Here is a 15,830-nt window from a genome sequence, read left to right as displayed (position 1 = left end):
ACTATTAAGTGTAAAGAGATACAGAACAGTATAAATATTATGCTAGCATCTATATTAAAGAAAATTCACATATACATGCATATATATAGAATATATTGAGAAGGATACACAAGACCATTTATAGTGATCAATTCTGAGAAGGTGGCAGTGTGGAAGTCAGTGTGGATGACTTTCCATTCTTTGCTCTTTTGGATTGTTTGAATTTATTTTTTAGAGATATATATGCATATAACATATATACTTATAGTTATAAATATATTATTTATTATATATAACTCATAAAAACAAGCATTACAAAACATAAAATTGAAAATGACTGGTAAGTTCATCTGAACTTGCTCATATTGACTATTACTATGTATCCCAAATAAAAGGAAAAAAAAGAACACATCATTTAGAATACGATGTAGATATTTTTAGTTTTCATATATATCTATACTTTTTTAATATGAATTTTCTTATTATGGGTAGTCCAGTTTCTTTCTCAGAAGCAGAATGTAACAATGGTGCTTAAGAGTTCTGGTTCTGATGTCCAACGACTTGGGATCCAAGCTCAGTTCTGCCGCTTGTTAGTTATGCACCTTGGTAAATTACTTAACCTACCTAAGCTTCCATTTTGCTGTCTTTAAAATGTAGGAGAATAACAGTATCTCCTGTTTTTAGGGGTGTTTATAAAAATTGAAGGAAATAAAGCAGTTGACAGATTAGCCCACTGACTGACCCAAAGTAAGCACTTGATAAATATTATTTGAAAGTGCATAGGATGCAAATGAAGACCACACAAACAGTGGAGATTAATGGGATAAAGTCAACATTTGTTTTTCTTTTTGAACAATGTGGACACCCAGTGACAGATAATAAAACACATTTAGAGAAGTTCCATTTGTGTAATTACTAACCTAGTAATTTCTAGTTATTGGTTGAGGTTTAAGTCTCCCGAGGATAGCAGACCATTGGGAGTTGAATGGGTGTGGGTAAAATGGCAGAGCTTCCTGGCCAGTCTAGAAAAGACTCTGTTACCTCCTTCATCTACTTGCCTTTCTGGATGCTTTTACTATTCTTTTTTTAAAAAATATGTTTTTATTGATTTCAGAGATGAAGGGAGACAGATAGAAATAGAAACATCAATGATGAGAAAGAATCATCAATTTGTGCCTTCTTACACACCCCACACTGGGGATTGAGCCCACAACCCGGGCATGTACCCTGATCAGGAATAGAACCGTGACCTCCTGATTCATAGGTCCACGCTCAACCACTGAGCCACGCCACCTAGAGCACTTACTATTCTTAGTTTTCCCATATGTCACTTATACAGGTGGAAAGGATCATGGCATGGACTTTATGAAGAGAAAGAGAATAGTTCAAGCTTGACTTTGACTAATGAGCTGGGTGACCTCAGGGCCACAGTGTCTCCACTAGTAAAACAAAGAAATGGGCCCAGATGATCTCCGAGGTTCTTCCAGATCTAACAATTCTATTTAGAAATGCCATGCCTGCTTAGTCCTTCCAGTTGCTACCAATTCTATATTCTGCATTACTTACTCCATTCTGATGAACTCCAATTAGGAGGTGACAGAGAGCTTAACAAAACCTCATCTATTAAAAATAAGCTTCTCCCACAACTATCAGAAGCTAGAGAACTGAATAAAGATTAATTAAAAATCGGTGTAAACATCTGTTACTGAATATTTTCACTTTGGATTTTATTTTGTGAAGAGAAGTTTCCATCAGAGGTGGGAAAACTAAATTAAGAATGGAAATCTTTTGGAGTTTAATAAAACAAACTGATTTATATTACTAAAATCTACTAAGAATAAGATTAATTTTTAAAATACCTCCTATTCAAATGATACAGTACTTTTACTTGGTGTACTCATTTATCTTATATATTTCAGCATTTTGCAGAAATGTTATACCTTGTGCATGATAATGATGAGAATACCTTACATTTGTGGAGCTGGTGCTTCACAGTTTACCAAGAGATTTTACAGTTTAATAACTTAAAACTAAAACACCCATCTATCAAGAATTTGATAATAAATAATACACCTCTTTTCTCTTGTCAAAAATGATAATTGATATTTAGGTTAAAGTTTACTTTATAAAACAAATACTGCAAGTTGGTAAAAAAAAATGTTTAATGCAAAATAGGGTGATATGTTCTGAAATGCTTCTAACTTTTTTCCCACAATAGTGAGTTAGGCAATATTCAAAGCACTTCCTTATTTTAACTTTAAAATTTGAAACAACTTCTCTATATCAATAATAAAGACTCTGTTTTTCACTAGGCAGGGAGTTCACTGCATTATTTGATATGCAACATGATATTTGACATAGAGCAAGTTGTTTAACCAGGCTATTGAAATTGTCATATTCTATAGAACTAATCTTTTATTGGATATACTGTCAGGTTCTCATAAATGCATAATAAAATATGTTCATTTGGTTTTGGAAAGTGGTACAGAAATAGCATTAGCACATTTCATTGTTTCAGAAACTGAAGAGAAAAAATTTGAATTTTAACATAAACTTATTTTAGCTATTTTAATGTCATTAGTTTTTTTAATAGAACAAATAGTTTACATTGGGCTGCCTCATTTAAGTAGACTAGGGAAATTCCATTTTGGCTCTTTCCTCCATATTCTGGGATATGATAATATAGAACAGTAAGACATTTGATTTCTTTATGGAGTAGAAATGCTGAAGTGAATCATTCATTCATTCATGTATTCAACAACAATTTGTTGAGAACTTACTCTATATGAGACATTATGCTAAGTACTAGTAAGCCTCAAGGAAAGAAAAAGGAGTTTATAACTGGGTACTTGCATCATAACCGACACCTGTTTGTAGATGATGGGTCAAACTCCAAGTACCAACAATGGATGTCTTACTATAAAAAATAAAAATAAAAAAGATCAAGAAGGGGGACAGGGAAGGCTTTGTCCAAGAGAAAAAGCCCGAAAACATTTATCATGTCAGCCATGCAGAAGTTAAGTCCAGAAGATAATAAGTAGGTTGTAGAGCATAGAACTTTATAATTACTCAAGGGGTGGTCTTTGGACCAGTAAATTAGCATCCTGTAGGAGCTTGTAGAAATGCAGAATCAAAATCTGATTCCGCCCTAACTGGTTTGGCTCAGTGGATAGAGCATCGGCCTGCAGACTGAAGGGTCCCAGGTTCGATTCTGGTCAAGGGCATGTACCTTGGTTGCGGGCACATCCCCAGTAGGGAGTGTGCAGGAGGCAGCTGATTGATGTTTCTCTCTCATCGATATTTCTAACTCTCTATCCCTCTCCCTTCCTCTCTGTAAAAAATCAATAAAATATATTTTTTTAAAAAAGAAGAAGAAGAAAGAAAATCACAGACATATAACCCTCCTGGCCACAGATTAAAAAAAAAAAAATCTGATTCCGCATGTTCAAGGACTTTGGATGCTCTGTATATACATTAAAGTCTGAGGAGTTCTAATCTAAGCCAATCCATTTTTCAGAGGGATCTGAACCAGAGAGTGGCTGGATGGCTTCCCTGAAGATAATGCAAACCTCACTTTAGAGAGAGTCCTGGAAACAGGGAGTTTTCCCACCAATTTCACAATGTTTGCCTGAACAGGAGAGAGGCAGTAAGTTGGATCTGATAGTGGGAGTATTTGAATGCTAACTTAAGCAGCTCAGGCCTCATCTATTCATAAACTGAACAAACATTTACTGAATCCCAATATGGTAGCACTGGGTGATACAGAGAAGAATAAGATAGGCTCTGCCCCTAAGAAGCTCAGTTTTCTGGGGGAAGCAAGAAACCAACAATTATAAATATCTTTGTAGTGAGTTTTAAAGCTTTATAGTAGAGAAATTAACATGATTTATTCAGTTACCATTTATTGAGTACCTAGTACTTGCAAAATTGTGGTGTCCAGGAGTATTTGGGAGTGGAGAGAAAAAGAGAGATGGATCAGTTAAGTGGCCACTGCCCAAGAGTAAGAAGTAAAAGAAGAATGAATAGGCTTTGGTCAATGTGAGGTTGATGGAAGACCAAAGAAGCAAGTCTGCATTAACCCAGAGGTTGCCATAAGGCAAGGTAGAATTCATATCCCTGAGTGGAGAAATAGGGAAGATGGGAGAGTGAACCAGATTATTGGAAATTTGTTTGCTTTACTTTTTAGTTAAGGGGAGAGAGATATTTGGTTTTCAGCATGTAGATCTTGAATGAATATTCATAAAGAACTCTCTAGTAAGGAATTTAGATTCAGAACTGGAGCTTAAGAGAAAAGCAAGGCTGAAGAATCATTGAGTGGATGTTTTGTCTTCTTAACAACCCATTTTTCTCATGGGGAAGTCAATAGGATTGATTGTGCTGTCCCAAGTCATCTGTAGGGGGCTAGTTACATTCTGTTTGTTGTTGTTGTTGTTGTTGTTTTATAAAATATATTTTTATTGATTTCCAAGAGGAAGGGAGAGGGGGAGATAGACAGAAACATCAATGACAAGAGAGAATAATTGATCGCTGCCTCCTGTGGATCAAGCCCATTATGTCCTGACCAGGAATCCAACCTTGACCTCCTGGTTCATAGGTCAATGCTCAACCACTGAGCCATGCCAGCTGGGCACATTCTGTTTTTTAAAATAAAGGTCCTAAGCCTTTGCTTTGTCAGCTGCAAGCAATACAAGTGGTTTAGTAATCTCAGTCACAACCATATGTTCAGGAATGTCACTTTATTTCCTTTTCCTGTTAGTGCAACAATAACAGCAAAAATTGCCAATAACCAAGCTGTTTTCTTAAACTCCATCTTCAAAATTCTACTGTAGTACATTTTGTCTGAGAGTATTCACTTTTAAAATGCATTGGCTAACTTCAGAAACCACAGCCATCCTATATCCTATAAAATTTAACCAACTGTATGAATGCTTATTATAGTTAATGCACAGCTGGGTGGTTTAAATTCCTCTGAAGTTAATTGGTAATTTAATATGAACGCGCAGATTTAGGAACTGCTATATGTTTCTAGTATGTGCTTGCTCTTTTTCTCTCCCCCCGCCCCTCAATATTGACTATTCAAACTGCTAGCTTCTATAGGCGCCTCTGTCTGGCACATATACCGTGGCATTATAGGGACTGAATGAATCTCGCTACAGTAGACCTGGTGGATGGAGTGTCTGGGGTGATTCCTGGGTACTGATGCCATTACTTAGTAGTAGATCTCTCTCACCTATCTGCCATGTTGACTCATTTATATAACAAGAGTTTCCATACTGGTCTCCAAAGAGATACTTGTGATCTAGGCAAATACATTCACTTTATAGGGAGACAAAAGAGACTCTGCAGGAGGAAACTTAGAGTTATGGTTAATGGTATGGGCTTTGGAATTAAATAGAATAGGGCTCAAATCCAGGATGTCACTTTTTAACCAGATGATCTTGGGCAAGTAACTTCTAAAAAAGAGCCAACTAGTGTATTTTTATTGGAAGTAATCCATGCACATGATATAAAATTCAAACCGTATAAAAGTGTATGTAATAAACAACAAGTCTCCCTGAACTGCAGATCTGTAGAGCAACCACTCTTAAGAGTTTCTTATGTAAACTTTCAGGATTCCCATGCACATGCAAGCATGGTACAATACAAATGTGGCTGTGTAAGTGTGCAAGCATATCTATATCACTTCCTACAACTGGCATTTTTGTCACCCGTATGTGCACTTAAAATTTGGTATGTGGGTACTTCCTGATAGCCAGTCAAAGATTTCACAGTGGGTAAGAATGACAATTTTCCCACATGCCACTTGTTAAAAATTGTACCAATTAGATAGATGAAAATAACATCATAATGTGGTTTCTTTAAATGTTTTTGAAATAGAACACATGGAAAAGTACACAAAACATAAATGTGCAGTTCACTGAATTATCAAAGAAGCAAACAAGTCAGGTCAAGAAATAAAATGTCAGAACTTCATGCTTCCTCCTAATCATTAAGCTTTTTCTCCTTTCTAAAAAATTAACATCATAGTTCAGTTTTGCCTGCTTTTGAACTTATACACATGGAATCATACATACTATGCATTTTTTGGTGTCTGGCTTCTTTTGCTCAATAATATGTTTGTGAGATGATTTCTCCAGGTTGTTGTGTACAACTCTAGTTCCTTCATTTGCATTGTTATATAGGTTTCTATTAAGTAAATACATTGCAAAATTTGGGTCATTTTTAGTTTTTTATTTTTATGAGTAATGCTACATATTCTTGTACATGCCTCTTTTTAAAAAATATGTTTTTATTAATTTTAGAGAGAAAGGAAGAGGGAGAGAGAGAGAGAAAAGCATCAATGTGAGAGAGAAACATCAATCCGTTGCCTCCCATACTCATCCCAACTAGGGTTCAAACCACAACCTGAGTGTGTGCCCTTCCCAGTAATTGAACCTGTGACATTTCAGTGCATGGGATGATGTAACCAACTGAGCCACACACCGGCCAGGGCTTGTATATGCTTCTTCATGTACATGTGTATGCATTTCTGTTAGGTCTATACCTAGAAATTAGGCACTACCATAGCCATGTCAAATTATCCTACCTTCTTTAGGATGAAAGACCACATGGAAAGAGAGGCCAACCAACTTAGCCAATGTACCTACTGAATACAGCTGCATGCATGAGTAACCCCAAGTAAGACCAGAAAAAGAATTGTCCAGCCAATCCCTGTGATTGTGATAAGTAATAATTGGTTCAAGTCCTTAAGCTTGAAGCAGTTTGTTACATGGCAATAAATAACTGACATAGAGGTCAGTACCAGAAGTGGGGTTTGTTTCTAAAATTATGAATGTAGCTCTTGAGGCATGCAAATCAACCTTAATAAGATTCTTGGGAAATCTACAGTTTTTAAGAGAATTATATTGGTGAAAGTACTTTCATTTTAGAGTAAAAGCAATAGAGACAATTACAAATGAAAAGACATCCATGGGGGAGTGGGACTGGGGAAAGGACACCCATAAGTCCCCAACATACTGGGGCAAAAAGTAAGTAAAAAGCAACCTAATTTGCAAATAGGAGTCATTTCTTATGGAAAAGGAAGGATTTCTCAAGATGGAGCCAGGAGTTCAGAGGTCATGGCTAAGAGCCACAAAAAACACTGGAGAGAGAACAACCACTCCCGGGGAGCAGAACTGGTCATAATCCAGGAGCATTTCCTACTCCCAGAGCAGGGGGCGTTGGTAACATATGTCTAGCAGAATTTCACTACTACAAGCCTTCCATTCCTTCCAGAACTGAATGGGAATATTAGAGTGTTTCTATTCCTGTCTCACCACTGTAGACTGAGTACATAAAGACCCTCATTTGTATCCAGACCTGATGCAAATTGCAAGAAGTACTGATTTCAAACTTAATGCCATGATTGGATGAAACATTGGGAGTCCTTGGAGGGAAAAAAATCTATTTTGCATGTGGGAGATATGTGAATTATTGAGGCCATGGGATAGACTCTGTAACACAGTTGTTACAAATAATAGCTCCCTGTCAATCAATCACTGTTCCAAGAATTCATTACCCGTGTCCCTTGACTCTGGGCTGGCCTTGCAACTTGCTTTGGCCATGGGGACACCAGCAAACATGATGCAAACAGAGGCTTATTAAGTACATTGGGGTGAGCCCACTCACAACATTGTTGTTTCAAGTCACTCAGTTTGCAGTAGTGTGTTGCACAGCAGTAAGTAATTGAAACATTCCCTACCCCACTTCTATAATGAGATTTAGAAGGAAATAAAACAATGAGAGAGAAGCTCTCACTTTGGGTATAATAACGAGAGAGATAAGCCAGTCTTGCCCCTGGGAAAAGGAAAAAGGTGGGGTTGGTAAAGAGGGCATTCTCTATAAAAGATCTGAGACCATAGCCCTTTTGGCTACTGTGCCTTGTGAAGCCCTCCCTGCTGAATGAGGACCCGAGATATAGTCGTGCTTTTTCAGTTCTCAGGAACAATGAGAGCAAACCATAGTTTAAGAGGAGCCGTTAACACTGTACTTAATGCCAGCCACATCTACTCCAAGGGGACAAATGATGGTATTAGAAAATATCTATAGTGCATACCAATTGTGTTCTCAGCCCACTTTCATTAAAATTCCCTCTTTCTGCACCTTTATCTGTGCAAATGGTGTAGAAGAAAGTAAATATGACTGTCCCTAGTCACAGTTGATTAGTGCAAGTGTGAACATGATTCCAAAGAATTTAGAGCGTGAGTGCTGGGAGAGAGGATGCAAACAGTAGGGATAATTATGAAACAAGAGTGGTTGTGAACTGTGGCCATACGCGGTTGACTATTGCAGGTGGGTGTAACATACATGGAGGTTCACTGAAACTAGTGTCTCAATAGGGTATTTTGAAGTTGTGCATTATACTCAGTGTATTTTGAATGTCTTCATAACAAAAAGTTTTTTAAAAAGCTTAATTGTTAATTTTTATTTTATGCAATTTTTCTATACTAATTTTTCAAGATTAATTTTAAAAAATAAATAAATATTCTCATTCCTAGGTGGCAAGACCATTCTCAGAGATAATAAAATCCTTGTCCTAAAGATTTGACACCCCAAGACACCCTCCATCCTATATAATAAAAGTCTAATATGCAAATTGACCAGGAGTTCAACCACTCACTATGAGGTGCACTGACCACCAGGGGATGGCATGGAATGAAGGAAGGCCCTGGCTGGCAGCCGACAGCCAGGGGAAGGAAGGCCCCTATCGGCCCTGATCGCCAGCTAGGTCTAGGGACCCTACCCGTGCATGAATTTTGTGCACCGGGCCTCTAGTCTTTAATATAAAGGGAAATAAAAACTCCTACATGTATAATCTGGTATAAAAGCACCTACTTTACACAGTGTAAAAGAGTAATTCTTAAACTTTTTGGGTCACAGACAGATCCTTTGAGAATCTGATGGAAATTTTGGACAGATTTTGTTGGGGGCAAGGAGGACCAATTTTAGTAGGTTTGCAGGCTCCCAGAAGTCTATCTATAGATTTATATGATGCCAGGTTAAGAACCCTTAGTCTTAAAAAGGACAAAAACGCAGGGATAAGTTTAACCAATGTGCAAGATCTATACACTGAATACGACAAAACTTTGTTGGGAAAAAATTAAGTATGACCTTAATAAATGGAAAAGACATCCCTTGTTCATGGATTGAAAGAATTAATATATTAAGATGGCAATATTTCTCAAGTTAACCTACAGATTTGATGCAATCTATATCAAAATTCCAATTGTCTCTTCTTTTTCTTCAGAATTGAACTGGTCCTAAAATTCATATGGATGTGCAAAGGACTTGAAATAGACAAGACAATCTTGAAAAAGAAGAACCAAGTTGGAGATCACACACTTCCTGATTTCAAAACCTACTACAAAGCTACATGACAGTGTTCTATTGGCATAAGAATAGACATATACATCATGGATTAGAAATTAGAGTCCAGAAATAAACCTGTACATTTATGGCCAACTAATTTTTAAAAATATATATTTTTATTGATTCCAGAGAGGAAGGAAGAGAGAGAAATAGAGATAGAAACATCAACGATGAGAGAGAATCATTGATCAGTTGCCTCCTGCATGCCCCACACTGGGGATTGAGCCTGCAACCAAGGCATGTGCCCTGACTGGAAATCAAACTGTGACCTCCTGGTTCATAGGTTGATGCTCTACCACTGAGCCATGTGGGCCAGGCTGGCCAACTGATTTTTGACAAGGGTGCCAAGACCATTTAATAGAGAAAGAATGGTTTCAACAAATGGTTTAAACAACTGAATTTCCACATGCAAAAGAATTAATTTGTATCCCCACTTTATAACATTTACAAAAATCAACTAAAAGTATAAAAGTGAAATCATGAGCTTAGAATAGCAATAGTTTCTTAGATATGACACCAAAAGCACAAGCTACAAAGAAAAAATAGATACACTGGACTTAATCAAAATTAAGAACTTTTATTGATCAAAGGACACTATCAACAAAGTGAAAAGACAACTCATAGAATAGGAGAAAGTATTTGTAAATCATATATCTGATAAGGGTCTAGTATCCAGAATATATAGAGAACTCTTAGAACTCAACAATTAAAAGACAAATTATTAAAAATGGGCACAAAACTTGAATAGACATCTCATCAAAGATATACAAATAGCCAATAAGATATGAAAAAAATGCTTAACATCATTAGACATTAGGAAAATTAAAACCACTCCACATCACAATTGCTATAATTTAAAAAGTGAATAATAAATTTGTCAAGGATATGGACAGATAAAAACCCTCATTGCTGGTACAAATGTAAAGTGGTGGGAAACAGTCCCACCAAACAATGCAACCACTGCGGAAAACAATTTGGTAGTTCCTCAAAAAGTTACTTACCGTAAGACCCAGCAATTTCAATCCTAGGTATATATAAAAGAGAATTGAAAACCTATATTCCCACAAAAACTTGCATCACTATTCAAATAGCCCAAAAGTGGGAACAATCCAAATGTCCATCAACTGATGAATGGATTAAAAAAAAGTATATCCACACATAAGAATATTATTCAGCCATAAAAATGAATGAAATTCTGACAAGTATCCAAGTATGCTATGGATATACTTGAAAACATTATGCTATGTAAAAGCCAAACATAGAAGAATAAATATTGTATGATTCCTCTTATTTGAAATATCTAGAATAGGCAAATTTATAGTGATGAAAAGTACATTAGAGGTTATCAGAGGCCAGGGAAGGGGGCAGTGGGGAGTTATTGCTTAATGGGCATAGAGTTTCTGTTTGGAGTGATGAAAATGTTCTAGAATTAGATAGAAATCACAGTCACAAACCTTATGAATATACTAAAAAAACCCTGAATTGCACAGTATGTGAATTATATCTCAATTAAGAAAAAACACACCACTTAGTCTAAAGGGAAATTCTGCTCTGTTGGTAAAGTACATGCTATTGAAAGGAAACACTTCAAATACAGTACATATTTTGATTTGTGAAAATCACACTCCTTAGTTTAAAATACAATTCTAAATATAAAGTAAGATAAGCCATCTGAAGCTTATATTAATTATACTTAGATATTTATACTTATATTTCATAGATTTCTGCTTCATGAAATAAAATCTGAGCAAAAGAATGTAACTTCCACAAGCAATGGATCACACAGAAATTTTACATTTCTAACTTTGGAAACTGCAGCTAATTCTTGAGGCATGGCCGTGTGTGTTTGAAAATCAGTTTACCAAATGTATAGGTCATCTGGTAAATGGCTCCATTATAGAAAGTATTATAATCTAACTAGAGGCCCAGTGCATGGATTCGTGCACATTGATAGGAAATTAATTAGAAGGTGGCCAGCCAGTGGGACGGGACTGGGCGAGAGGGGCTGGACACGCTCTCGAGCCAACCTCCCACAGTCCCTCCCTGGCTGGCCGCACCTGGGGTGGCACCATGGCTTGAAGGGTGTCTGCAGAGTGAGCAGGGTCCCTCCAGCAGGTGGGGTCCCTCGGCCTGGCCTGCAGGGATCGGGCCCAAACCGGCTCTCTGACATCCCCCGAGGGGTCCTGGATTGCAAGAGGGTGGTTCTTAGGTGACGCACCCCAGAATCGGACTCCCTCCTTTCTGGTTATGAGAGTGTCACCCGAGAACTGCAGCTGCCAAGTCACCGCAGCTCGGCAGCTCCTGCGTTGAGCATATGCCCCCTGGTGGTCATTGCGCATCATAGCTACCAGTTGGATGGTCGGGCAGTCAGATGGTTGCTTAGGCTTTTATATATATAGACTAGAAATTCATGCACTCGGGGCAGGGGGGGAGGATGCCCTCAGACTGGCCTGTGCCCTCTCACAGTCCAAGAGCCCCACAATCGATTGCCCAAAGAGGGAGGCCCCACCAACCCGCCGCAGCCCACCGGTCAGTGGCCTGGGCCTCCTTCTTTGGGGTGATTGTGGAGCCCCCCGATGGATTGATAGCCCTGCTGGCCAGTTGCCTGGGCCTCTGTCTGCAAGGGCAATCATGGGGCGATGGCCGGGCCCCCGACCAATTGCATCGCACCCGCCTTGGCTGGCCTGGTGCCAGTGGGTGTCATAGCATGGTCGTCCGGAAGGTTGTCTAGATGGTCCTTCTGCTATTCGGTCATTTGGTCAATTTGCATATTACACTTTTATTATTATAGATTACTTCAGGTCTGGAAACCAAATAATCAGGGTTGCTCTCCTGGCTTTGTCACTTAGCTCATTTCTACTTCTTTATTTGAAGTCGAGGTGGTTGGAATGGAGCTTCCTTCTAGTTTTAAATTTTTGAACTTATCTGATCTTATTGCGACTTTATAATCAAAGGTATTCTGCAATGGTTTTACTTGCTCAGACTGCATTCAAACATACAGTTTAAAATTCAGTAAATTATGGGGGGTGGAAGTGCAAGAGGGCACAGAGGGGATAAATGGTGATGGGAAAATAAAATTCAGTAAATTATTACTGAATCATAAAATTTGAAAAGGATTAAATTGTCCACTCAACGTTTATTAAATTGGACCAATTGATCGCTTTCTACTGAGAACTAGTCTAAAGCAATAGCACCACCTGGTGGCTTCTCTTCTGATATGACAACTTTGTTGAAAAGGATAGGTTGGCCTTCTCTGTCAAATTAGGGCAAGTGGTTCAGATAGGCCTATTTCAGGAAACAAGTTTAATAATGTTGCATGCTATATGTTTAAACTAACTAATGTTTATGACATTGGGCTTAGGAACTTATTTTACAATTCAAAAAATCCTCTCAATATTTTTTGTTTATAAACAAAAAATACTTGCATTCATAGATGTTATATTCTAGTGAAAGGAAGTAGACAACAAATAGTAAGTGTAATAAATTAGTAAATTATAATATGTTTAGTGGGAAGTTGTATTAAAATCAGGATAAGGGGGATGTTGAATAGGTTGCAATTTTAGAAATACTTTAAAAATGTTTTTATTGATTTCAGATATAGAAACATCAATGAAAATCACTGATTAGCTGCCTCTTGCACGCCCCCTACTGGTTATCGAACCTGCAACCCAGGCACGTGCCCTGATCTAAAATTGAATGGTGACCTCCTGGTTCATGGGTATATGCTCAACTACCGAGCCACACCAGTCAGGCAAGTATGTTGCAATTTTAAATAGGATGATATTTGAGCAAAGACTAGAAAGAGGTGAGGTCAAATTCTACATGCTTGTCTGAAGAATAAAACTCCATAGACTTACAACCTAAATATTTAGCTTTAATTCTACCATGCTGCTAAAATTTTGCTTCCTCAAGTATTAGTTTTTAGGAAGCAGGAGATGTAATACCAGATCAATATGAATAGAAATGACATTTTGAAAAATGATGTTGCCCTATAGATATGCACCTTTTCTACTACAGAGATTATAATGGCTGTCTTTAGATAGTTTAAAAAGATACATGAAATGGCAGTCTTGTTACCTTATTTTTCACCACCTTACCATGACATTTACACATTGAAAATTGTGTTCCTATGAAAGTAAGAACTACTCTAGTCTTAGGAATTGAGAACCGAGAGAAGGGAAGACAAGGTAGAGGTGGGATGTAATCACCAACAAAGATTAGCTAAATTTCTCTAGACTGTTTATGACTTTGTTTTTTATAATTTTGTCTCAGCACTTTTTATTTTTTTTAATCCTTACCTGAGGATATTTTTTCATTGATTTTAGAGTGGAAGAGAGAGGGAAAGGCAGAGAGAACATCAATGTGAGAGAAATACATTGATTGGTTGCCTCCTACATAGGTCCTAGCCGGGCCAGGGAGGAGCCTGCAACCGAGGTACATACCCTTCACCAGAATGGAACCCTTTCGTCCAAAGGCTGACACTCAATCCACTGAGCCAAACTGGCTAGGGCTCAGAACTTTTTGAAACCATTTTAATTTTCTGTCTTAAACACCCTTGGGTTAATAAGTGCCTCTAAAATTTAGAAATCCTTAGAGACTGTTTTAGAATATTTCATAGGTATAGCAGTAAGGCCTTAAACATGGTAAATAGTAAAAATTTATTTGTCTCAAACCCACTCTAGGAAAATTTAAAGGGTAACACTATCTTAATATTTTGGGATTTGTTGTTAGATCAAAGCTTTCAGTGAATGGAGAACTTTGTTTTGTTTTTGCTGCATCCAGGAAATTAGATCTGATCTCCACAGTCAAAGCAAAGAATGAAATGGGTAAATCTTGAAAAATAAAGTTCTTCATCAAATTGCCTGAAGAGTTTTTATTTTTTATCATACTATTGCGTCCATATTGACTTTAATTTAGGTGCTTAATATGCATTATGAAAGGCTAGTATGCTATTTAGTAATATTAACAACACTTTAAAAATTATTCTTATTGATTTTAGAGAGAGGAAGGGAGAGGGAGAGAGAAACATTGATGTGAGAGAGAAGCATCAATCAGCTGCCTCCCCCACTCCTCTCACTGGGAATGTGCCCTGACCTTGGAATCAAACCTGAGAACTTTTGGTGCATAGGACCACACTCAACCAAGTGAGCCACACTAGCCAGGGCAATAACACTTTTTAATATGTATATAGCATTTCCCTTCACATAGCATCCTCACATATATCTCACTCGCCTATTTGGTTCAGAATATACAATGTGAATGTAGTTTGCAGCATCTTTCCTTTTAGTTCTTCAAGGGCAATCTATTTTCAGGGAACTATGTCATTGCACTGGAAACATAAATCTGAAATGGATGTAAGTTTGAAGAACTGGTGGCCAAGATGTGCCAAAAGGTAGAAGCTAATCTTGGCAAGGAGAGGGACTGGAGGTGGATGAAGAATTAGGTGAGAAAGCTCAGGGGAATCATAGCATGCTGAGGTCCAGAAGTTGCACAACACAATGCTTACAAAGCACAGCCTTAAAAAAGCCCAGGTGTTTAGGTGAAGAGTCGCTCAACTCCCCGCTTCTCAAAAAGCAAAACAAAACAAAAATCCAAAACAACAACCAACAAAAACCCCAAAACTTTTCCTTACAGGAAAAATGTCTGCGAAATTATGATTTGGGAGCAGGAAGGAGAGTCGAGAGCAATCAGCAAATTTAGTTCAATGTCTAGGCAGCTGGAGAGATCTGAAAGTTGAAATTAAAAAAAAAAAAACAAAAAACCACAGGCAGTCCATAAACTCGTTTAATGGATGAACATTTCTATGGTAACTAAATACATAATATGTAAATATTATATTTGGTAAGAGACCCCAAGAAAATGTTAGCAATGGTTACTTCTAGGGAGAACTGCAGGATGAGGGCAGGGGCTAGGGTCAGGTTTAGTTTTCCGTGGATCTTTACGAAATTTTAAGACGCATGCTCAGCCTTTTTAAAAAATTAAAGTCTATGAGAATCCCTTCTCCCCATCCTCCAAGTGTGGCTGCCTTCAAGATCAACATTACTCCTGACCCACGCCCCTCCAGGGAGCAGGCCTCCAACCCAAATCCCCAGGATCGGGCCGGGCCCGTCCACGCTGCCAATCACGGAGGGGCGGCCAGGTGTGCAGTCAGGTGGACGAAAGGGGGCAGGGCTTCTAAAGCTGACCGTGCAGGGCACGGCGACGCCAAAGATTGCAGTCGGCGGCTTAGGTCTAAGGCTGCGGCGCATCGGTGGCAGAGGGGATCCCCTATTATTATTACCACGTCCCAATGCCTCATCATCGGAGAAAGCACCTAGTCCTAGGCCCCGTGGAGGCGCCCCCGCCGGGCGCTTCAGGACCAGCAGCTCTTGCGACGCCGCCGCAGTCGGCGCGCGCGTCCAGTGGCGCTGCTTAAGGAAGCCCGACTCGCGTCCCTGGTTAAC

General features: G+C 38.3%; 1 protein-coding gene across 1 annotated transcript in view; it reads right to left on the bottom strand.

Moving 5' to 3' along the window:
* The window catches only part of SPIC (Spi-C transcription factor), a 60,764-nt gene that overhangs the window by 44,516 nt on the left and 418 nt on the right, over window positions 1-15,830 (bottom strand). The window contains exon 2 of the mRNA XM_054718634.1: window positions 15,468-15,829. Within this exon, the coding sequence (XP_054574609.1) occupies window positions 15,468-15,829 (362 nt within the window). The remainder of the gene's footprint in view (window positions 1-15,467; window position 15,830) is intronic.

This window comes from Eptesicus fuscus, chromosome 7 (genome assembly GCF_027574615.1).
Source record: "Eptesicus fuscus isolate TK198812 chromosome 7, DD_ASM_mEF_20220401, whole genome shotgun sequence".
In the NCBI taxonomy this organism is placed as follows: domain Eukaryota; kingdom Metazoa; phylum Chordata; class Mammalia; order Chiroptera; family Vespertilionidae; genus Eptesicus; species Eptesicus fuscus.
This window is presented reverse-complemented; position numbering and strand designations above follow the sequence as displayed.